The 23,152-nt window shown below is 35.9% G+C and overlaps 1 protein-coding gene across 2 annotated transcripts in view; it reads left to right on the forward strand.

Annotated features, from left to right (window-relative positions):
- The window catches only part of Srbd1 (S1 RNA binding domain 1), a 234,164-nt gene that overhangs the window by 72,093 nt on the left and 138,919 nt on the right, over nucleotides 1-23,152 (forward strand). For both annotated transcript variants that reach the window (XM_023566369.2, XM_063229102.1), the window contains 2 exons: nucleotides 2,849-2,939; nucleotides 4,287-4,394. In XM_023566369.2, the coding sequence (XP_023422137.2) occupies nucleotides 2,849-2,939; nucleotides 4,287-4,394 (199 nt within the window). The remainder of the gene's footprint in view (nucleotides 1-2,848; nucleotides 2,940-4,286; nucleotides 4,395-23,152) is intronic.

A 23,152-nucleotide genomic window follows, 5' to 3' on the forward strand; every position in this document is an offset into this window, starting at 1 on the left:
GCCACCATATTTTCTGTGACTTTTTGTTAATCTCAGTCCTGCATTATCAGTGCCAATAGCTGTTCAGAACAATTGTGTCAATTTTGGCTGTAGTGATACAAATAAAAAACAAGCTGTGCTAACCCTTAATTTGCAACTGTTAGCCATGTGAACTAGATTTGTGACCATATAATGAAATGCAATACAAACCGGACAATTATATGCAATATGTGAGTCTGTAATGGGTTAATTTTCCCTTGGGTTAAATTTTAAAATGAATTAAGGAAAAAACAGAAGTGGAAGAAGAAAAAGAGATTAGAAGTAAGGTTGGAGGACAAAGGGGGATCATGCCAACTCCATGAAACTGGTGCAGAAGACTGTAGGAAAAGAGATGTAAGAGATAAAAGGAAGAACAGAACAGAACCACACCCACAAAAAGGTTAGCAATAACTCTTTCACTCATAAAAAAAGCAATGAAGGAGAAAGAGAAAAAAGCTGAAAACAAAACAAAAAATTAAAAACAATGAAAAAGGGATAGTCCACTTCCAGGATTCCCTCTGGTTTCACCAGTAGACAGTCTGTGGAGACAGAGTCCTGAATCATGCCACTCTACCTCAGCAAGCCAGTAGTGGCTTTAGGGCTGAGTAGTTGATAACCTCAGCAGGCTGCCGAGACCAGACTCACTGGGCTCGCTGCAGTACAAGAAATTTCCACTGGTCTGCGTCCAGCTAGGAGCTGCTGGAGGAAGCCTGCAGCAATCCTGGTTCTGGGCTTGTCCGGTTGGACCTCAAAGTGGCTCCTGGCCAGTCACTCTCTCCTGCCGGAGGACTTGAGTCCTCTGCCCTCACCACCAGCCTGTGCTGTCCTCCACGTCTGCTGCCCCTCTCCACTGCTGTGTCACTGCAGAGTCCTCTGTGGTCGTCACCATCACTGTGAACGTGCATCCCTAGGTTCCAACAGCTCCTCTTGCACAGTGAGTCTGGCTCAGGAAGAAGGCACTGGTAGCTCCTGCCTTCTTCTTCTTCTTTTTATTCTTTCTGTGGGCTTTGCAGTTACTTCCTTCTTATCTTCCCCACGATGTTGTATTCTAGCGTCTGCTGCTTACCACTCTACCATCTTCCTGGAGGTCTCCCTTTTGGGTTCAAGAGTTCATAGGGATCAGAGTTTCCTAGATCTTTCAGGACTTAGCAGGAAACCTGAATTTCCTCCAGCTTCACTTTCTGTTCTCAACGTGATCGCTGTAATGTTCAGTGAAGTACGTTTTTGAGATTTCTGGATTCTTCCGTTCACAGTGCCATCATGTACTCTGTTTTTTTGCTGTGCCTTTCTTTGCTTCCTTTCCATGTGCCAGCGAGTCTGTTAGTTGTTGGTGCATTGTTCCTACTCGCTCAGATTTTAGGTTTTGTGAGGTATTTTGTTACAGACAGTTGAGGTATTTGTTACAGGTGTAGTCGTGGATTTTTGCTTTGTTGTTCTAGTTGTGCTGTTAATTTCAATAATAAATGGGATATGTTTTATCATTTTTTTCTTGCATCTATTGAGATATTGTATGGCTTTTCATCCTCATTGTGTTATTGTGATGAGTTATATTATTTAGGGCTTAAAAAAAGGCCAGATTATACTTTCTTTAGATAAATTCAACATGGTCATGATACTTATGATACTTTTGGATATGTTGATAGTTCAGTTTTTAATCTGTGTTCTATCTCTAGTTACATCTTTTCATTTCTAATATATTTATGTCTTCTTAATTAGTGTTACTGAAAGTATGTCTTTTTAAAGTACTTTTTACTTGAATTTTTCTTTTCGCCTTCTGTCTGTCTCTCCCTCGCCCTGCCCCTTTCTCCCCTCCCCCCACCCCTGCTCCCTGCCTCTTCCCCTTTTTTCGAGAAAAGTCTCTGTAGTTCAGGTCAGCCTTGAACTCATTCTATAGCCCAGGCTGGCCTCAAACTTTTTGCAGTCCTCCTGCCTCAGCCACTTGGGTGCTGGGATTACAGGCATGTGCCACCATATCCAGTTTTTCTCTTAGTATAAATTAGTTATCATTTTCCTGCTGTTTTCTTTGTATTTATTTTGTTGTTCAATTCCTACTATAGTAAGTTTTTTTACTTAGCTCATTTATTTTTATTGTTTAAGGGATTATCCTGAATTTTTTTTTTTTTTGGTACTGGGGATTGAACTCACGACCTCTTGCTTGCCAGGTAGGCGCTTATGCCACTGGGCTAAATCCCCAGACTCATATCCCCGGCCCCACATCCTGAAATTCTTATAAATATATTTAGTTAAAAGTAAAATACTTTAGGGGCTGGGGATTTAGCTCAGCGGCATAAGCGCCTGCCTTGCAAGTGCGCAGTTGTAAGTTCGATCCCTGGTACCAATTTAAAAATAAAATAAAAATAAAATACTTTAAAATAAAAAATACTTTCTGTATAAAACAATGCCAGAAAGATCACAGTTCTTTAACATATAGCTCAAAGAATTAAATAAGGTAAGTAAATTCATATATCTACAAGTGAAAAAAAGAAAAAGAATAGTATCACAAATGTTTGATACCTAGTGAGTAGGCACTAAATGTTTGCTTTTGCTGTTACTGTTGTTAGGTGTTACTGCAAAACATGTCTCTTTTAGATATCGCAGAATAGTTAGTATACAGTTATTCATAGATTTGAGTAGCAAAATAGAACCCTTGTGACTTTGAAAGAGGCATTAATTCAGAGTCTCTAGAGAGTATTTGATCGAGGGATTGATTCAGAATGTGTTTTAAAAGACAAGCCAGTCCCATTTTCAATTACAGTTTACTTATTCAAAACATTGGTGAGTTATATTTTGTAATTTCTTTAAAATCTCTTATTTTTCCTGTGTTTTAAAGGTCAGATACTTCATACTGATGTGGTTTACTTGCATTGTGGGCAAGGCTTCCGAGAGGCAGAGAAAATCAAGAGACTTTTGCTGAATTTCAAGTATGTAAATAAGTAATCATTTGAATATTTCAGTGGCTCAGCCAATCAAAAATAACTTTGAAGTCCCAAGCTTGGAGGTGGGATTGAGGGAAGTACTTTGATGCGAGACAGGGACCATTGTAAAGCACTGCTGGGGCAAACTGCTGCAAAACTCTACGTGTAGAGACTCGAGAAGTGTGGTTCCTTCCCTCTGCCAGCTTCACAGAGAGGGGTGGTGATACGGGCGAGTGTGAGCACTTATTTCTTCTGTCTGACTGATCATCACCTGCCCTTCTTTTGTTCTTCCTTTCCTCCTTCCCTTTCTCTATGAGGGATGAAGGAAATAATAGTTAGAAGTTTCAGAAATTGCCAAGATAACATATAAAGCAATTATAATGTCTTTATTATGGCTCAGAATGCTCCAGTTTGCTTTTTTTGTGTGTGATTTTAGCAGTTTTAAATTATGTATAAGAGGAGTTTATATCTGTGTCTTCTCATTTGTTTCTCCATTATATTTGCCCTCTTACTTCTCTGCTTGTTGATATTTGAGTTGGTTTTCTAGGATCTTTTGGTGGTCTTTGTCCAGCTTTAGCCTGGTGATAACTACCTTGCAGGGATGAATGCCCACGTAGACAGTTGTGCCATTTGCCTTTTCACCCTGCACCCATTCGGTGTAGATGACATATTTCTTCCTGTAAATGTGGACACCTTTGCCAGTCTGCTAACCTTTATTTTGTCATTGCAAAACCTGACCTTCATCCTACTGTTGGATGGATACAGACAGAACATTGTATTTCTGTCTCAGCTATTTAGAAAGAAGGGAAGATACAATCTTTTGCAAATGTGGGCAGGTGTATTGAAATGGATTTTGCTGGGGGTTTTTGTTGTTGTTGTTGTTTGTTTGTGTTTTTTGGTCCTGGGAATTGAACTCATAACATTGCAGTTGCCAGAGCTATATCCCTGCTGAGCTATATCCCCAGCCTGCTTTTACTGTTCTTGCTTTGGTTTGAAATCACAAAAAGATTGGCTGCCAAAGCTTCAGTGATGGCTATGAAAGGGTCCAGAGCTTAGTTTTTTGTGGTGGCTATAATTTTGGCTCCTTGTAGATGGTAGTGAAGCAGACTAGGTGTTGTTGAAATTGTGTGACAGTATATTATTTTTCCACCGTTTCCTCTTCCAGATGAAAGTCACTGTCTTTTTATTTTACTGAAGTCTGTTTTCCTTGTGAAATAGTGGAGAGGTTGCTTGGACGTATGAGAGAATAAAAGCATTGTATAATAGTATTTGTGCATTCTGTACATTTTCTCTGGTTGATTTCAGAGCTTGCCTTGAATTCACCCCGTTTCTCATTCCATTTCTCCCTTGAAGCTGCAGCACAGTAGTGATTGGAAATGGAACTGCCTGCCGGGAAACTGAAGCTTACTTTGCTGACCTGATAATGAAAAATTACTTTGCACCACTGGATGTTGTTTACTGGTAAGGATGTTAGGAATATTTGTTTCCTTGGAGAGGCATGGTAACTTCTGAAGCTCCTTTGGTGATGAATTCTCCTTTTTCCTTTTAAGATATGTGTCTTGTTGTTTCTACAAACTACCTCTTGCTGATGATAAGAGCTTTGTGGGATGATTTAAATTGTCTGTCTCATGGAGAGATTTGGGGCAGGAATGATTAGAGCAGAACAAGGTCCTGAAAACTCTCACAGAGAGCGTGTTGAGCCTTCCTGATTGTTGTGGGATTTTCCAGACTGAGTGTATATTGGGTGAGCACCCTAATGAAGTACTGACTCATAAAGCAGTAAGTCAGGAAGACAAACTGAGGGCAACCGTAGAGGATTAGGAGAAGTTCATACAAACTGTAAGTGCAATGGAACGTGTTTCCCAAAAGGACCAGATTGAAAAGGACTTCTGAGCTCTTTCGCCTTTTCTTTTTCTGTTATTCTAGCTGGGTACAGCGTGGGGGTGTGGGGTGTGGGCCGCGGGGCTGATACTGTGAATCTCCCCTGTTCTTGGGACTGAAAACCTGCATCTAGTCCTTTTGCAGACCTAATACAAGCCCTTGACAGAACTGATTGTTTATTTCAAGTAGTGCCTCCCATCTTTTTTTTTTTTTTTAACTTTACTAGTTCACGTTAATTTGATGAAACTATCTTCTGTACATTTGTAGTGATTATAAATACAAGTTTCAAATAATAAAAAATATTTATTAAAAATGTCCCAAATTTCACCTGTATTTGGCATAGAGTATGCCTTTGTAGATCTAGAGATGGTGTATAAGAAGGGATGAGCCACAGAGTTAGACAAATCTGGGTTCATCTTTTGTTTTCATCGTTCACTAGTTACACATTTAGAGGAGTTTCTTAGCTTCTCTTATCTTCACTTTACCCCTCATCTTTTTTTTTTGGTGCCGGGGATCGAACCTATGACCTCGCGCTTGCCAGGCAGGCACTTAAGCCACTGAGCTAAATCTCCAGCCCCCTTTTACCCCTCCTCTTTAAATGAAAAAAGGAATACCTACTTCATAGGATTCTTAGGAATATTAAAAGTGAAATAACTTACCTTAAGACAAAACATCAAAGCTTTAATAAATAATACAGTGTGTTTGCTTATTAGAATGTGTTTATATTTTTACATCATTATAATATATATATTTAAAATTGTGAAATTATATAAGGGCAGTGTCATCTTGAGCAAATTGATAGTTATACATGTGTATATATTTGTGACAAATGATTTTCCCAGTTCATCTTCTGGCTTTAATTATGACCAAGACAAATCCATAAGACAACAGAAAAAAAATGTAACTTCCAGATTGTTTTTTTTTTTTTTTTTTTTTTTTAGTATCGGGGAATCGGGGATCGAATTCACAACTATGCACTTGCCAGGCAGGCACTTATGCTGCTGAGCTAAATCCCCAGCCCCTAGATTGTTTTTCTAGATATACTATATAAAGAACTCTTAGAAATCAATAATACAGGAACAATGAACTATTGCAAAGAATACAAACCATAGATGATTAACAAAAATGTCTTCTTAGTACTGTATATGAAATAATTTTTATCATTCACAAAAAAAGAAATACAAATCAAAACTTTAAAAAGATACCATGTTTTACCTGTGAGCTTGACTGAAATAGAGTTTGGTAACATTGTGTCAGTGATGGGGGTAGGTAATTGAATACTTTATAGTGGAAATGCAGATTGTTACAGCTTCCCTGGAGCACTGTTCGGTAAACTATCACGATGGTATACTCTCAGGCCTTTCACTTCTGGGTAACTGTCACAGCTAAACTCTTACACAGAATGACTTGTGGTCAGGAATATTCTTTGTTCACAACCGTTTTAGTATATGAGCTACTGAAGCAAGCACTGTTCATAATTGTTTAACAAGTACTGATTTCTATGTCACTGAGTTTAAAAAATCAAGACCACAGGACAAAGTTTATCTCTCGTCAACCTTCTCACACCATCTTCCATGGAATTTAACCTTTCTTGATTTTCCATCTTGTCTCTCTCTCTAGGCTGTTTTGTGGTTAAGTTTTTTTTTTTGTTGTTGTTTCTTTTCTTCAGTTCACTAGCTTTTCCTTTAGCTGTCAAACTCATCCCCTGAATTTTTAATTTTGGTTTTTATCTGTCTTGTAGAAATCCTATTTGTTAGATTTTCAGCTTTCTTGAGAGGTACTTGACATGAGAAACTGCACATACATTCTGTAATTTTATGAGTTTTGGCACATGTGTGCTCCCATGCAACTATCACTTTAATTAAGGCAATGGACATACTTGTTACTCCCAAATTTCTCTGTATTCCTTTTAATCCACCTTTCTCTCTCTATCTGTATCTTCTTCTAGGGAACCTCTGCCTTGCTTTCTATAGTTATGAAAAGTTATAGTTTGTCTTTTATACACTTTCATATAATAGAATCATATAGCATATGACTTCTTTCACTCAGCATAATTATTTTGAGATTTATTTGTGCAACAGTATACACTATTTTTTTTTAAATGACAAGTATTCGGTTGTACTGTAATTATTATTATTATTCGGTTGTATTGTAATTATTGTATTTATTCATCTGTTGGTGGACATTGAGGTTGTTGCCAGTTTTGGGTTCTTATAAATAAAGGAGCATGAGCATTTTTGGACAAGTCTTTTTGTAAACGTAAGCTTTTATTTCTGTTTGGTAAATAATCGATATGAAAAAGCTGTGTTGTGTGGTAGGTATCCGATTAACTAAAGAAACTGCCAAAGTGTTTTTCAAGGTATTGTACCATTTTACATTCCTACCAGCAGTTCCACTTTCTCTATATCCTAATGGGATTATAAAATTGTAGTCTTAACTTTAGCTGTCCTAATAGATGTCTAATATGTCATTGTGGTTTTGATCTGTGTTCTCTTGGTGATTGATGGTGTAGCATGTCTTCTTTTGTTTACTTGCCTTATTTGTGTCTTCTTTGCTGAAGTGTATGTTTAAATCTTCCCATTTAAAAAAATGGATTGTAATAAGAGTAATTTTTATTTGTTCTGAATAGCAATCTTTTGCCAGGGATATGTTTGTAAAACACATACCAGTTTGTGGTTATGATTTTGTTTGTTTGTTTGGTTTTTGAGACAGGGTCTCTGCCATGTAGTTCAGGCAATGCTTGAACTCACTAGGTATTCCAGGCTAACCTTGAAGTCAAAGTGATTCTTCTGCCTTAGCCTCTTGAGTGCTTGAATTACCAGCATGTTGCGCCATTGCCTGGCTTTTTCATTCTTCTTAAAATAAAAAGCCTTCTTTTTTTTTTTGGTCTTTTTCCTTTCTGTCGGTACCAGGGATCATCGAACTCACGACTGCCTGCTTGCAAGGCAGGCACTTACGCCGCTGAGCTAAATCCCCAGCCCCGGAAGCCTTCTTTATCAAATTTTAGATACCTTTTGTTTTTTGCTTTCTATTTAAGAGATGTTTGGGAAAATCAAGGTCATTATAATTTTTTTTAGAAATTTTATACTTTTAGTTTTCATTTAAATCTAGAATTTTTAGCAAATTAACATCTATCCATTTAGTTTATTTCACATAAATTTCTCGTCTCTAGAAGTTCTTTTTTCAAATCTGCTGGATTATTTTTAGAGTTTTTGGTTGTTATTGAAGATGTTTTCAAACCTTTATTTCCTTATCTATATTAAGATTCAGGTTTTATAGCCTATTTTCTATCCAATATCTTTGCATGTTATTTCTGCTATCTGTTGTTACTGCTGTTTCCTCTTCTGTTCATTGTTTTTATTATACATTCTTGATTTTCATGGGACTTCTTTTTCTGTGAGAATTCATTGAGGCCTGCATTGATAGTAATTGCTTCAAAGAGGATTTGCATTTGGTTCTGACAGGCTCCTGTAGATACTGTACAACCAATTTGAGATCACTTAAATTAAATTCTCAGCTTGAGCTTTTTTTCCTGACCACCCAGGTAGTGTGAATTTAGACTGCAAACTAGAAAGATGACTTACGGTCTATGTTTTCATCAGCGGTTCCCTCCATCAGCCTGTGACAAGGTCTGAGATAGTTCAGATCCATTGTGATCTCCTGGGGTTTAGGATGTAGTGAGTTTATTTCTATTTTACCTTTCTACCATGGCACGGGGTCTCCTTACCGTTATACCTTATCCATTTGGAATCCCAGTTTTACATGTATGAGAATAGTAAAAGAAACTCTTGTTCATACTTCCTTAGGTGGACCCTGAGTTTTGTCTTTTATTCCTTGTATTCTGTGAAAACTCTGTGAGACCATGAAGCTGGAAAGTAAATGTTATCCTGTTGAGCAGTTGTTCTCTGCCAGAAGTCAGTTTCATAAATCAAGCCTTCCATTTATACTGCATTACTTTACCTTTAGTATTTCTTTCTTGCCAACTCATAGATGCATGTACAAAGATGTGTTAGAGTTAGGATTTTTGGTTGTTTTCAGTAATAAATTAACCTAAGTAGGTAATTTATCACACTACTGGGATATGGAGGTTACCACTTTAAATTTATATTTTCTGTTTTAAATTTGGTTTAAATTTAAAATGTGGTCTTTTCAACCACCAAAACCAAATTTAGATCACAAAAGAAGATAGATTTCGTCCTTTGGGTATTTAATATTCTGTTTTAAAAGTATGTCTCGGAGATTTTGAAAAATCCAGACAAGTTCAAAGAGGAATTATAAAATTATAAAAATAATCTATAATCTCCATATCCAAAAATAATGTTCATATTTTATTACTTTTCTTGTTTGTTGCAAGTAGTTTTCACATATAAATAAATGTTGTATTGAATGAGATAGACACAGTTAGAGGCAGGAGGGAAACTTTTTTTTACTACTACAACTCTTTAGCTCTGTTTGAATGAACTCAGATTTATCCTTGGCTAAGAAATGAACAGATCTCATAGCTGTTTTTAGTTCCTTAGTCATTAGAACAGTGTCATTTCAGCAGTTGAAGTATTTCTCTAGTGCAGTAATCGGAGCACTCAGCTTGATATAAATTAATTGTATTTTAGGCCTGTTTCAATCTGGGAAGTATGCTTCACTGTTGGGTTTGCAGATGGCATGGATAATTTCCTCTTTGTTGTGGTTTAGATCTGAAAAATCTCAGTTTTTCAGAAGCAGGGCTTTGGAAGGTTATTGGATCAGAGGGTGCTAAACTCAGTGGACTAATTCTGGCACAGAGGAAGGGTGAGAAACTGCCATGAGTTGAGTAGCTTTCCTCTGCGAGGCCTTTGCACCATGTTATCTATGCTTTATAGCCAGCCAACCGAGGACTTGAAACCTTTGAAACTGTGAGCCAAAATAAACCTCTCCTCTTTCAGGTTGCAGATGACAGGTATTGTGTCCCAGCACTGGAAGAGTAACTAATATATACTCTCTTTTCCTCTCAATAAGGGATTAAAAAAATTCCTCCAAATTTAGGCTTCAAAGTTGAGAAGAAGAGGGAAAAGAAACATAGTCTTAGGAAGTGGAAACTGTGGGATGAGGCCTTCTGGGTGGCCCTAGTACAGTTGCTGCTTTCATGGAATTTTAATTTTTCCAGTGATAAATCTATATACAGAGAATTAAGAGCAAGGAAGGGAGGAGGGAGACAGAGAGATGGGTTTGAGAGAGAGAGCAAGAGAGAAAGAAAGGGAGAGAGGAGAAAGGGGGTAGATATGCTTATCTCTTGGTGACAGGGTTCTGTTTGTGTGCTATGTGACATCCATGTTAAGAAAGCCACCCAAGCTATCCGGGCATGGTGGCATTTGCCTGTAATCCCAGCCTCTGAGAGGCTGAGGCAGGATGATCACTATCAGTTCAAGGCCAGCCTGGGCTACTGAGTTCAAGATCAGCCGGAATTACATGAGGAAATCTTGTCTGATCCCTACCTCTCCAAAAAAAAAAAAAAAAAAAAGAAAAAAGAAAGGAAGAAAGCCACCCAGGCTGAAGTAAAGAGTGGTGAATTTATGTTCTTATCCATACCATCCAGATTCATCTCACTTTACTGTGTCACATGAGCTCTTTAGAGCTACATTTTTCTATTGTAGATTGCAACCCATTAGTGAAAAGTACAACCATTGGTGGACCCAAATTGGCGTTTTAGAAAAAAAGCTAAAGCCAGGTATGGTGGCATACCTGTAATCTTAGCACTCTGGAAAGTTGAGGCAGGAGGGTTGTAAATTTAAGAGTAGCTTGGGCACTTTAGCTGTTTAGTGAGACACTGTCTCAAAATAAGAAATACAGAAGGACTGGGAATGGAGCTCACTGTGAAGGCCTGAAATTCTCAGTACCATCAAGGAAAACCTAACCCAACTCAACCCAGTAAGGAAGCAAATAAGCAATCAAAACCAAATTAAACATAAAAGGATAGTGTAGTGGGCTAGCTATTTTCATAATTATTTGCACTGGTTGCATGTATGTGTTGTGTACCAGGTTATTATGTGAAATATTTTTGTTTGATGATGATGAGAAAAATCTGAGGAGCATGCTATGTGAAATCCAGTAACCTTTGATACTTTTAAAAGTTTTCAAAGTATGAAAAATACAGAGCAAAGATTAGCTTGCAAGAGTGTAACAATAAAGTAGGAAACTCTTAGAAATCATACTTCAGACTATCTTATAAAATGATAAAATATCCTCTTAACAAAGAGAATAGGGTAATGGCTCACAGGGTACACTGATATGTAAACAGGACAAATGTGCTCTACCAGTAAAAGTGTGAACCATGGTTCTTTATATGTTCTCTGGAAAAAAGTTAATAGAAAATTTTCTGTTAAGATTCCTCATGTCAAAGAAAACTTTCTAAGCACTTTGGGTATTAACACATGTCGAGGTTTTATTGCACTTTTATTGCAAGGGAAAAGGGTTCTGGTAGGGCAATTCAGAGTTACACTTTTGTTAACACAATTTTATAAACAAGGAACGTAAAATAATTGTACTAGAAAAACAAATATGTAGGAGATTGCCTTGCAAAACAGATCTTATACTCGTTAAAGTATATTTAAAAATTGTTTAAACCTTCTACTAAGAATGCTTTTATTTATTTTTTTAGAAGAAGATTGTGAATTTTCTTTGCCAAACCAAGTGTGGAGCAATTTTTACGTTCATGCATTTTTCTTAATGTTTTGATGTCCTTCCTGTGATTTAGCGCTTATATATTTAGGCATGTTGTATAATATGCAAATATTCCGTTGTGTTCTGAGTAGAGCACATTAACTTCAATAGGTTTCTACCAGGAAAAATTGAGAACTAAAAGGGAACCAGTTTGTGTGTGCTGACTACGGACTTCCTGCTAAATGTAGATTTTATAAGGATGTATACAAAGCTGAAAAATTTATAAGTAACCAAGGATACGTGCAAGAAGGGATTCACTGATCTATCAAAACTAGTACTGGAAGGTGAAAGCTAAAGCTCAGATTCATCTATTATCTTTTTCCCTCAAAGCGTATAAAATAAAAAAGCTTTTAACCATCATTTGAAGGAAAATAAAGTTAGAAAAGGGATCTCATTACTTGTAGGTAGTGCTAATTGATTGTCATAATCTAAATCAGTGCTGAAGAAGAAGTGATATTACTCCCTTCCTTTTATTGTGAGATAGGATGATGCTAGAGAGCCAAGCACAGTAGCACAATCTTAATCCCAGAACTCAGGAGGTTGTAGAATCTGAGCCAGATATGGCAATTTAGACCTTGTCTAAAAAAAAAACAGAAGACTTTAGAGTTGAAAATGATAGACTAGATATCAATAAAAGAAAAGCAGAGTGTGATTAAAATAAGGTGATATCAAGAGCATTCATTTCTTATTTTATCTTCTGGCCCAGATAAAGCATTTTCTAAAGTTCCAAGTGAATTGATAAATAAAATTTGAATATGACTCTTGGCAATTTTTAATAAATTATGAAAGCCTAGAGATAAATAAATTTTGTTTTTAGCTTTTCTTTTTGGTACTGGGACTTGAACCTGAGATCTTGCACTTGCAAGTATTGTGTCTCTGAACTGTATCCCTTGCCTGATAAATAGTTTTTTAAAAAATTTCCAAAAGCAAAATCGATTATGTACATGATTACTGAGTATAATTTTGATCAGGCAGTATTATGAAAGGATGATTTATGAGCATAAAAGAAAGAACAGTAGAACTCTGGAAGAAACAAGGTGATTTATGAATAAAACAGTTTCATTTTCTGTCAGGAAAGCTAGACTGATAGCTTTTGATAGTGTCTTGATACTCCTATGCATAAGCTAGAGACTTGATTATGTGGTTACCAAAAGGATGCTGATTGGCTAATAGATTGATATGTTGTGTGAAAGCCCTAGTGCCGTGCCCAGGACAATGGGCTAGTTAATATTTTAGTCAATAAGTTAGTCTAGGTTTGGAATATCAGGGAAATTGTAAATGCAAAGGAAATTTTAAAACTTTTAAAACTTCCAAGTCTGCCACTATATTTAAAGACAAGAAAAGGCAGATGTAATCTGTTTCCATAATTAGACAATGTTAAAACCCAGCTAGCCTTGGCATTCCAGTGCCAGCTGCAGCATGTAGGATATGTATGTGTAACTCACACAAAAGTGCTCCTTGTTATACAAACCCATTCCAAGGTTTCAGGGAGGTATCATCCAGAGACAGCTTGGCTCAGTCTAAGACAGTGACAGATCCTTTCCACTTACCCTAGCCTTGACCTTTTTACTATAAGATAGAGAGCCCCCAATGAACCTGCGTGAGCCAAACCTGCCTAACAACTTATGACAAGACAATATATAACCAACTGAAGAAAATCCTGTTATCAGCCTTCTTAGTACTTCCTGTTGGTTTTTTATATTTCCTGTTAACAATGTATGTAAGTGTTTTATTAACCCCAAGGCAGGGCTGATCATTTGGAATTGAGATTGCCTTCAGTCTGCTGACATAAATAAAGTAGTTTGCCTTCCATGTTCCTCAGTTCTAAGTGTCTTCCATCTGTGATTACTATAAAGAGTCCCCCTTTTCTGCAACAGGAGGACTAATTTTTGAATCTATAGACATTGAGATTTATTAGAGTAAGTATTTGAAAGGTTTTTGGAGGACTTTAATTTTTGGACTTAATCTTATTATGTGAGCTATATTTTAGATAAATGACTTTTGTGATGTTAGAGGGTGTTTTGATAGAGATTTCAGTGGTATGATTTCTAAGATTTCTTTTTTTTTTTTACTCTGATCATGGATCGTGCCTTCAGAGTAACCTGCAGCAGAGATCTCCTGCACTGAACTACCTGAATCTTTTCGTGTTGCTTTAAAGAAATGTACTTTTAAACACATCAATAAGCATAGCTATACAATTTAAGATATAGCTACCTATGTAAAGCCTGCCATGTTATGAAGTTAATGCTGTTTTAGATGGAGGAAAAGTTGCGGTTGCTGTTATTTATTTCCCATAAGTGCAATGCTTTACCTGTTTTACATGGGGAACTTTTCTCATAATGATGAAGGCCATGAACTGGGGACAGCCTACATTGTTTTCTGGATATTAATTTGACTATTATGCTTAAGAACAAGGTAAGGTGATGGTACTTAAATTCTTCACTGAAGACTTGAGATGTAAGTGACATTGTAGAATTTTGTTATCTTTTCCATGATGATGACTCTGTTTGCATTCCTGTGATTACTATAAACACTACTCTTGTTGGAAAGGTTTCCTTGCTGGGGTGTTTATGGTACTAAGTAAATTTTAAAATAAATTTATGTTCATTTTGTTGAAAGATCAAAGTGCTTTTAAAAAACATATTTAAATCAACTTTTAGGGGAGTGTTGTGGGAGAGGAGACATAAGGAATAAATAATTGAAGACTGTATGTTTGGTTTTAAAATACTATTTGGATCTGAATTCAGTTTGACAGTTTTTGATCAAAATAAAATGTTTTACCAGTTTTGTAACCCATGTGTTTTTGTGTTCTTAAGTCCAATTTAAATATCTGTAAGAGTCATTCCAGCCCACCCTTAACTGTAGCCCTTCTTGCAGATCTTTGTTTATTGACTTAGATTAGAACTGGCCCAATGCCCAGTGATGGTCATTTCTCCTCTTAAGGTTTTTGGTTACAAATCTGCGTTTGTTGCCAGTTCCAATACAGATTCTTGATTATTTTTGTTAGTTTTATTATAAGTTCTTGCCAAAGATACAGTGTAGTATAACCAAAACAGATGTTCTGTTTGGACAAGTGTATTTGCTATAACAGGACCTAAAATGTCAATTAAATGATAAAATGTTCAGCATTAATGTAATAATTGGTGAACTTTGGGATTTTATTGTTTTTGATAGCTTTTAGAAATGGAAGAAACAATGTCTTGTTTTGAGCAATTATTTAACATTTTTTCTCAGCCTAATCTCAGTTTGTATATTTAGGTACTCTTCCAAACTGAAATTTTACTATGATTTTGAAGGTAGCAGACTTCACCAATTTTATAAATCTGTAATTTTGTTTTCTCTTAAGTTAGGAACAGTTAAAGTTTTTTCTTAATACTTCTGTTAGGTTTGCAGAAGCACTAGCTTTGTGTTCTGTCTCTGTGTCTGTCTTTGTCATTTGAATTTGCATTACCAGAATTCAAAATTGCTGGAATCCTTTGCTGAGATTCTTTTTATTTGGTTATGTAGGACTTGAAGATTCAGGAGCCTTACTTGTATTTTTTGGCATTGCCCGGCTGTGGGGTGGGAGTGTTGATTCTGATGTGTTTTATGTGGCTAAATCTTTGTATTATGCTTTCCTAACTTATTGAAATTCCACTTTCAAGTTCTTCACATCCGTACATTTCTAAGGTTACACCCAACTTAATCTCCATTACTTTTCTGCTTCATAGCACTTACATTTTGAAGGAACCCTAACATTTGGGTTCACATTATGATAATGAGGTTTCAGGGCATGGAGGATTAAAGATGTCTCAGGTCTAGTTGCAGAATAAAGTGCAGAAGCACTTGTAAAACTTCCCCGATTGGTGAGTTGAGGACCTTTTATTTATTCACTACTCATGCAGCATTAATCCGTATTTCATCAGGTACCTACAGTGCTGTAATTCTAGACGTGACCTTGGGTCTTGATTTACTTCAGCTCCGTTTTCTTTATTAATGTGCCATGAAAGAGGTACATGAAAGATAGCCAGCATCAAAGCACCTTTTAAAGTACAATGGTTGATAGGAATTCTCTGGTATTTAACACTGTCTGTCAAATGTTTCAGCTAGTTTGCATCCTTTTACAAGCTATTGCTTGCTGCACTAAGAGAAATTTAAAGCAGTTGTTTCAAGACGTGGTGGGAGTATTAGTGACCATAGTGGTGACAATCATAATGGTAGGGTGTCAGTAATTGGCCAGAAAGAGAGTAAATGAGAAGTTAAGAGCATACCGTTTACAGCTGTGTTTCTCCCAGTGTTGTTTTATGTTTTTCTAGATGAGGGACCTTTAGTCTAGCAGTATTTACAATCAGAAGAAGGCACTTACCTCGATTATCAGTTGATGAGAAGGTAACCACAGAAAATTCTCAAACTTCTGTGAAGGAAAAAATGAAAGGGATGTCATTATCTTATTCAGATATTGTTTAACTAACTCCAGAGCTTGTTTATTCTTTACTGAGTCATATAAGAAAAAGTTGTTAAACTTAGTAATGTAGGAAACTTGAGTCTGAAGAAAGCATAAAAGAAATGGGACTAGAGAAGGCTTGTCATGTGTACTGTGAATATTAATTTCCCCATGAACATGTCTTTTAAATTCTGTTTTCTCTGTTCTGAGCAACATATGATGGTAGAACTTATAGCTGTTTTGAAAATGATACCTTTTTTTTGGTTTCACAAATAGTTGGCTGTTTCTCCCCATTTAAGAAAATATATTTAAAAGACGTTACTTCTTAGATTCTCACCAGAGTTGTCTCTGGATCTATTCCTATCATGCTTACCATAGAATTTTCATAATCTGAATAGTGAAAAATAGAAATTATGTGATGTTTTTGGAAAATGAAGTATACCTGCCTTTTGATTTCTATTGATACTTTGTTTTCAGTTTACTAATATAATTTGGCTTGTAGATGTCTTTTGAAATCTAGTGTAATAAAAACCTTTGTAAATAATACTTACTAGTAGGTATTTGTATAGTATTAAGAGATTTTTCAATTAGTGTATTTTCTTGATGTTCTGTGATTTTTGTCAGCTTAACATTTTATTCATTTATGGTGTGAAGATAAATTTCAGCCCAAACTTGGCCTTGACAATTTATTGGGCTAAAGATTTTATCCTGTAAAATACAAGAAATCAGCACCATAGCTGACAGACACAGAGGAGCTTGATAATGCCTGTGCCTCAAGCCAGGCAAATTATTTGAGGCAGACTGTAATTGAAATATAGCATGAGCTACAGAGGCCTCTTTAGGGGCTTTATGAAGGGAGGTAGTTTAGTATGTGTAAAGAGTGATCAATGATTACGATTTATTTAGCATCTGAATCTGCTTACAGAAGGCAGATGAGAGTGGTGTCATTTGCAGCTACAGGCCACTGAGAATTTCTTGCTGCCATTGCCATTTATGCCATTTATGCCATTTATGCCATTTGTAGCTCCCCTCTTACATTTGAAAAGAGTGACTTCTAAAGTCGTGAGCGTTGGATATGATGCCTACATGTATATCATCTTTCTAGTCAGGCCATTTGTCATTCAGCTGCTGGCCTCCCACCTCTTTACAGTTAGCAGCATCTTATTTTACATGTAGAATATATTCTTTTAATCATTTGTTTTTGAGCTATCATAGTCATGGATAACTGGAAGACAATGAAACATAATACTGCTTAGAAAATCAAGATGTTATTTTTTTAGCGTTTTAATTTTCTGAGGTATAGAGTCAGAGTGCTTTGTTGATTTTTGGCTCATCCTTTTTTATTTTATTTTATTTGAAGATTCTGGGGTTTTGTGTATCCTACCTAACTTAGGATAATACATAAATGTGTATATGTTGTTATGTTAAATTACAAGTTAGTCTAAAGCTTGATTGGTAGAGCTCATGACATTTATTAGTTTCTTGGTGATAAGCAGCTTGAACTTGCAGATGAATCATAGCTTAGCAGTTGGTGAATATGTTTTGAACCAATTTTATTTATTTATTTTTATTTTAAAGATCGTAAAATACAACAAAACGACATAACAAAGCCAATCAAAACAATGCAGTGAAATTAGTACAGAACTTCAGAGCAGGATACCAGGATAAGAGTAATAGCTACCATAGGATATCTTGTTATCTTCACAATAGTTGTCCATTCAATTAGGTGTAGCAAAATCAAACCAAAAATAGAACACTATAAAAATAATCAGAAAAGAATAAGTTGAATAGAGCAAAACAATCAAAACAAAGCGAAACAGTGAGAACAATCTTGGCTTTCAAATACAAGGTAAAAGGAAATCCCCATATTTGCTATATTGCGTACTGTCATCGTCCTAAGAGAGACTCAGACCTCAAACAATACAGACATTAAGTTGTTGTATGTGCCTTACTTGCTGTCAACTCTGGATGTCCTTGAAACCGTCCAGTTGCTAACCGGGGGTGGGGAGGAGGGCGGCACTGGACATTTGATTCTCAGTTGAGGCACTGGTAGGCTCACGGGAGACGCTGACTTGTTCTCTCCCTGGGGTACCTGCGGCTAACTCACGCCACTGCTGACCAGGAAGGATGGCTTGTTGCTTTCTTGGTCCCCCAAGCTCCAACATCTTGAACCAGTTTTAAAGGTTTACTTGATTACCCTGTTTACCTAAAAATTCTATTATTCTTCAAAGCTTTTTAGTTTTCCTTTTAACTTAGTGCTTTTCATGGATCTGAAAACTGTGAGGGACCGTAAACTTTTGATGCACTACATTCTTGTGACAGGTTTGAATTAGATAGTTCTGTTGTTTAAAACCATGCCACCACTGCCACCACTGGCGTTATCATATTTAACTTCCTATATAAATTACACTTAGCAATATATTTAGGATGTTTCTGGCTCAGAATTCAGATGTTAGCATTGCCAACTTTTGTGGGACATGGATGCAAAGAGCCCTCTGTAATGTCTTCTGCACTGAAAACTATTCTGAAGATGTCCATTTCTATTCAAATTATATAACTCTAATTTCTGGTATTCAGTACTTTCTTCTCTTAATGTCTTTAGAACCTAGATACTTGTTTCTTAAAAAGTCTTATCTTTCTGAGGAGCCTCTACCTCTCAAGCCCTTTGGGTGATTTTATATTGGGCTCTCAAAGGGAGATGCTACTTTAAGATGGTTTAAATGTTGGTGGTATAAGCAATAAAAGTTTCTACATGAGGTCAGTGGGTTTTTTTTTTTTTTTTTTTTTTGTATTCTTTAAGGAGTTTGTTTTTATTGGATGCAGAAAGACTGGGAAGATATTAAGAGATTCCTGTTCAAATTTTCCAGTTTGAATGTTGACATTTTCTCATTCAGGGATTTGGGCAGGGAGGTATGTGAAATAAAGTATATCTTTCAGTTTTCAGTACTATTTGCTTGTAGTTATTTTCATTTTTTAAAACTGCTTTTTCCTCATCTTCCCTCTAAGTACTTTTCCTTAATGAAAAGTGACAGGTTTGTGGTTAGTGAAAAAATGTAAAATGTGTCTGTCTTCTAGAATTTTATGTCTTGAGGGAAAATTTTAACTCTGAAGTCTAGTGAATGCACAGCACCATTTTTTGTCATTACACAGAAGCAAAATATTTCATTTTAATTCATTTCCACATATTGTATTGTGACATAACAATTACTGTCTTCACTAACATTTCAAGAATCTTCTGGTTATTTGGATAGTTGTCTTCTCTTTTATCAAAATTCATTTATTCTCTCATTCAACAAATTTGAGTGAGTACCTCAATGTTAGGTTCTTAGAGTCAAATTCAAAAAACCATATCCAAGTATCACATTATGTTCACTACAGGAGCCAAGCTTACTTGGACTCCTTTTTAGTTTCTTACATTGTTGTTTCTTTTAAGACTTTTTGACTTCTAATTTTGTTGGCCATTCTTTCTACACATTTTTATACCTCTTTATTGCTCTTAAATTTAGACAAAGTGCTACTTTCCTTATTCCTTTCATTTTTTCTTTTTTTCTTGATAATCTTTTCACCCACTTATGGGGCTTCATTTCTTTCTTACTTAAAATCTTTCTTTCTTTTTTGTCTTTTTGAGACAAGCTTTCACTGTGAAGTTCAGGCTGATCTCAAACTCATTTTGTAGCCCAGGCTGGCCTCAAACCCTTGATCCTCCTGCCTCAGCCTCGCAAGTGCTGGAATTCAGGTGTACACCATTATGAAGCCCAGAGGAAGCCCAGCTGGGACTTCATCTTTTGCATCCATGTGGATTTTACATTGACATTGTTTTTTCAGTTCTCTCCACGTACCTGATCTTAAATGTCCTGTGCTAGTAGTCTCCAGCATCTCTTTGCCTGAGTTTTGTGCATCAAACTTCTTGCTTCTGACCAGATGTTTTGTTTTTAATTTCATTTTGTTCTGTTGTAATTGTCTCCTTTGCTAATGGACTAACAATTGTCTCTTGGGTACAAACTTTATAATCTTTGATTTCTTATTTGTCACATACTGCATTCCAAATTTTTGGTAAATCCTGTTGATTATACTGTATCTCTGGAATGTTTCTTCTATTTCTTTTCTTTCCATCAGTGCCTCTTGTTTGCCAGTCATCTGGTTTACCAGTCCTCTGATAGGGCTTTCATGAGTTAACCTCAGCCCACTTTCTGTAATAATCTTTTGATACTCCCTCTCAACCTGAGTCTTAGTATTAATCATCGAAACATTCATAATCTGAGTCTCCATTTGCATTATGCCTTTGTGTCACAGTTTCAAATTATGTAAATAATAATATGGTTTATTATTAATTATGAAAATTAGAGGGCTGAGGCAGTAGCTCAGTAGTAGAACACTTTCCTACTGTGCATGAGTATGTGAGTTTTATCCACAGCACTGCCAAAAGCAAAACAAAACAAAACAAAACTTTCTCAGTATTATCCCAGAGTTCAAATTACATCCTGTATTTTATTGAACATGGGCTAATATAAATTCATTTTTAATGTTTCTTTTTCAAAGCATTCTCATTTAAATTTTCTCCTGATCTGCTTCTATTACAATGAAAATTCGTTTCCTCTTTTCAGTGGTGTTCATTTAAGCACTTACTTGCCTCCTACTTGATAGTCTTAAATTCCAGTAGACGATATAAATTGGAATATTTGTTCTTTGAACATATATGGAGTGTTTCCTACTTCCTTAGTAGTTGAGAGCTCATGCTGTAGAGGTAGGTTTGAATTACATTTTTATCCCTTACTACCACAGTGACTGTGCTTACGTGACTTAAGCTCTCTAGGTCTCTTCACCTCTAAAGTAAAGATACTAATAGAATCTATATTTTATAGATTGATTTTGAAGATTAATGTAGACAAGACATTAAAAGTACTTAAAATAGTGCTTTGCTCATAGTATGCAACCAATTACCCTCAGTGGCTATTATTTTAACTACTAAATGTATACTAATAGTTATTATTTTTATTGCTTTTACTATTTTATCCCCCTAGAACACTTTTCTTCATACTCTGTCAAAATCTTACCTATCCTTCATGGCCTGTCTTAGATTGCATTCTCCATGAAATTCTCTTAGGTGTTTCAGCTTGTAATTAATCTTAAACTCTTCAGTATGATTGTAAAACTTCCTATGTATTTCTATGGGATACTTACTATATCATCTTCTTTGATCTGTACTTATTTGCATAACATTTGGAGAGCATATCAACACATCAGTTTTATTCATCCTTTAGAATAGCACTTGGTTTCAGCCAGGTAGGTACTGTGAATTGATTTAAAACTACTACCTCCCTGCCTGCACATAGTGCATGAGGATAGGCATATATGACCCCTCAGTAGAGACACTCCCCGAAGGGTATGGAGGATCCAAGATATAAATGCTGTGCTTTCCAGATTAAAGCCAAGTGTTACCTACACATATAAGAGCATTCTAAAAACTCCATAGAAACAAACAGTAATGATTCAATGAATCATGTGTTCACTACCCAGTAACACATACAACATCATCGCTCCAGCTAAAGCCCCCTGCCCGTCACACATCCTGTTTGTGTCATATCTCCTTTCCACCTTTCCAGAGATATTCACTGTTTGAGTTCTGACTTTCTTTATTATTTTGCACGATGGTGTCTTTATGTAAATTGAACCTTACTGCATACATTTGTCTGTGAATAACATTCTTTCCTCAAGATTATTTCATAGAATAATTCATTTTGGGAAATTCATTGTTATGTTACATAATTATAAACCATTTTTCTATTGTATAGTTTCACATTTGGGTCCTTTTGGTTTTGTTTTTGGAGGGCTAAATTCATTTATTTTGTCTACATATTGGTTTTCTTGAGATAATTCATACACTATGTAGCTAATCCATTTGAAGTGTACAACGCACTGATTTAATGTAGTCTCAGATAGATGCTACTGTTACTACTGTCAGTTTAAAAACATTTTCATCATTTCAAAAAGCAATCTTTCATGCTTTATCATTTCCTACCCTCTCAAAGGTCTGTTTGCTAAGGGTCATGGAAGCCATCCCCTAGTAGGAATTGTAGAATCTGCTGCCTCCCTCTTTTCCTCTCTGTCTTGTCTCGTTCCGTGAGTGGTTTGCTCCATGTGGGCTCCTGCCATGATTGTGCTGTCTTGCCAGAGCCCAGGGCAGTGGGGCTACTTGAACATGAATTGAATCTCCAAAATTATACGCCATAAATCTTGCTCCTGAGTTGATTGCCATGGGTATTATATGATAGAAATCTGATTCACAACCACTAATCTATTTTGTCACTGTAGATTTCTCTGTTCTACACATTTTATATGAATGAAGTATCATGTGTGGTCTTTTGTGCTAACTTCTTTTACTTAGCAGGATGTTTTCAGAGTCCATGCATGTTGTGGCATGTGTCAGAATCTCATTTCTTTATGTGGTTGAATAATAATATTCCATTGGATAGATGGTTATTTCTGTTCATTGGCCATTAGAAGTAACACTGCCTCAAACATTCATTTGTAAGTTTTTGTGTGGACATATGTGCTCATTTCTTTTAAGTGTATACCTAACACTAGAACTATTGTTATAATTGGTTAGTTGAGGAACTGCTGTTTTCTAACATAGAAACAACATTTTATATTCCTATCAGCAGTGTGTGACGGTAAAACATGTTTTCTTATGTTTTTTGACTATTTGCATATGCTTGTTGAATGAATCTCCATTCAGATCCTTTTCTTGTTGTAATTATTGTGTGAAAGATGATGTTTTGAGTATATATAAGTTGTAGAATGACTAAAATTAGCTAGCATGCATTACCTCATGTAATTAGCATTTTTATAGGAGGAACGCTTTAATCCATTCTCTTAGTATGCCTCAATAACATAGCATTAATATAGTCACTATATTCTGTAATTGATCTCTTGGACTTACTAATCCTATCTAGTGGAACCCTTTTGGTCATTTCTTCTTTAGATTATTTGTGTATTAAATATTGATTGAGTTGTAAGGGTTCTTTAGTTGTGAACGTAAGTCCTGTATCAATACAGTTTGCAAATAATCTCTCCCATTCTCTCCCACTGTAAAAAGACAAGTGGATTGTCTTTTTACATTCTTTATGACTTCACTGAAGTGTGAAAGTTTTAAATTTTGATGAAGTTTAATTTATCTCTTGTTATTTGGCTCTTTTTATTGTTAATTGGTACAGTTTAGATA

The sequence above is a fragment of the Cavia porcellus genome, unplaced genomic scaffold (genome assembly GCF_034190915.1).
Source record: "Cavia porcellus strain 051 isolate PalLab524CR breed Dunkin Hartley unplaced genomic scaffold, mCavPor4.1 scaffold_1, whole genome shotgun sequence".
NCBI lineage: Eukaryota > Metazoa > Chordata > Mammalia > Rodentia > Caviidae > Cavia > Cavia porcellus.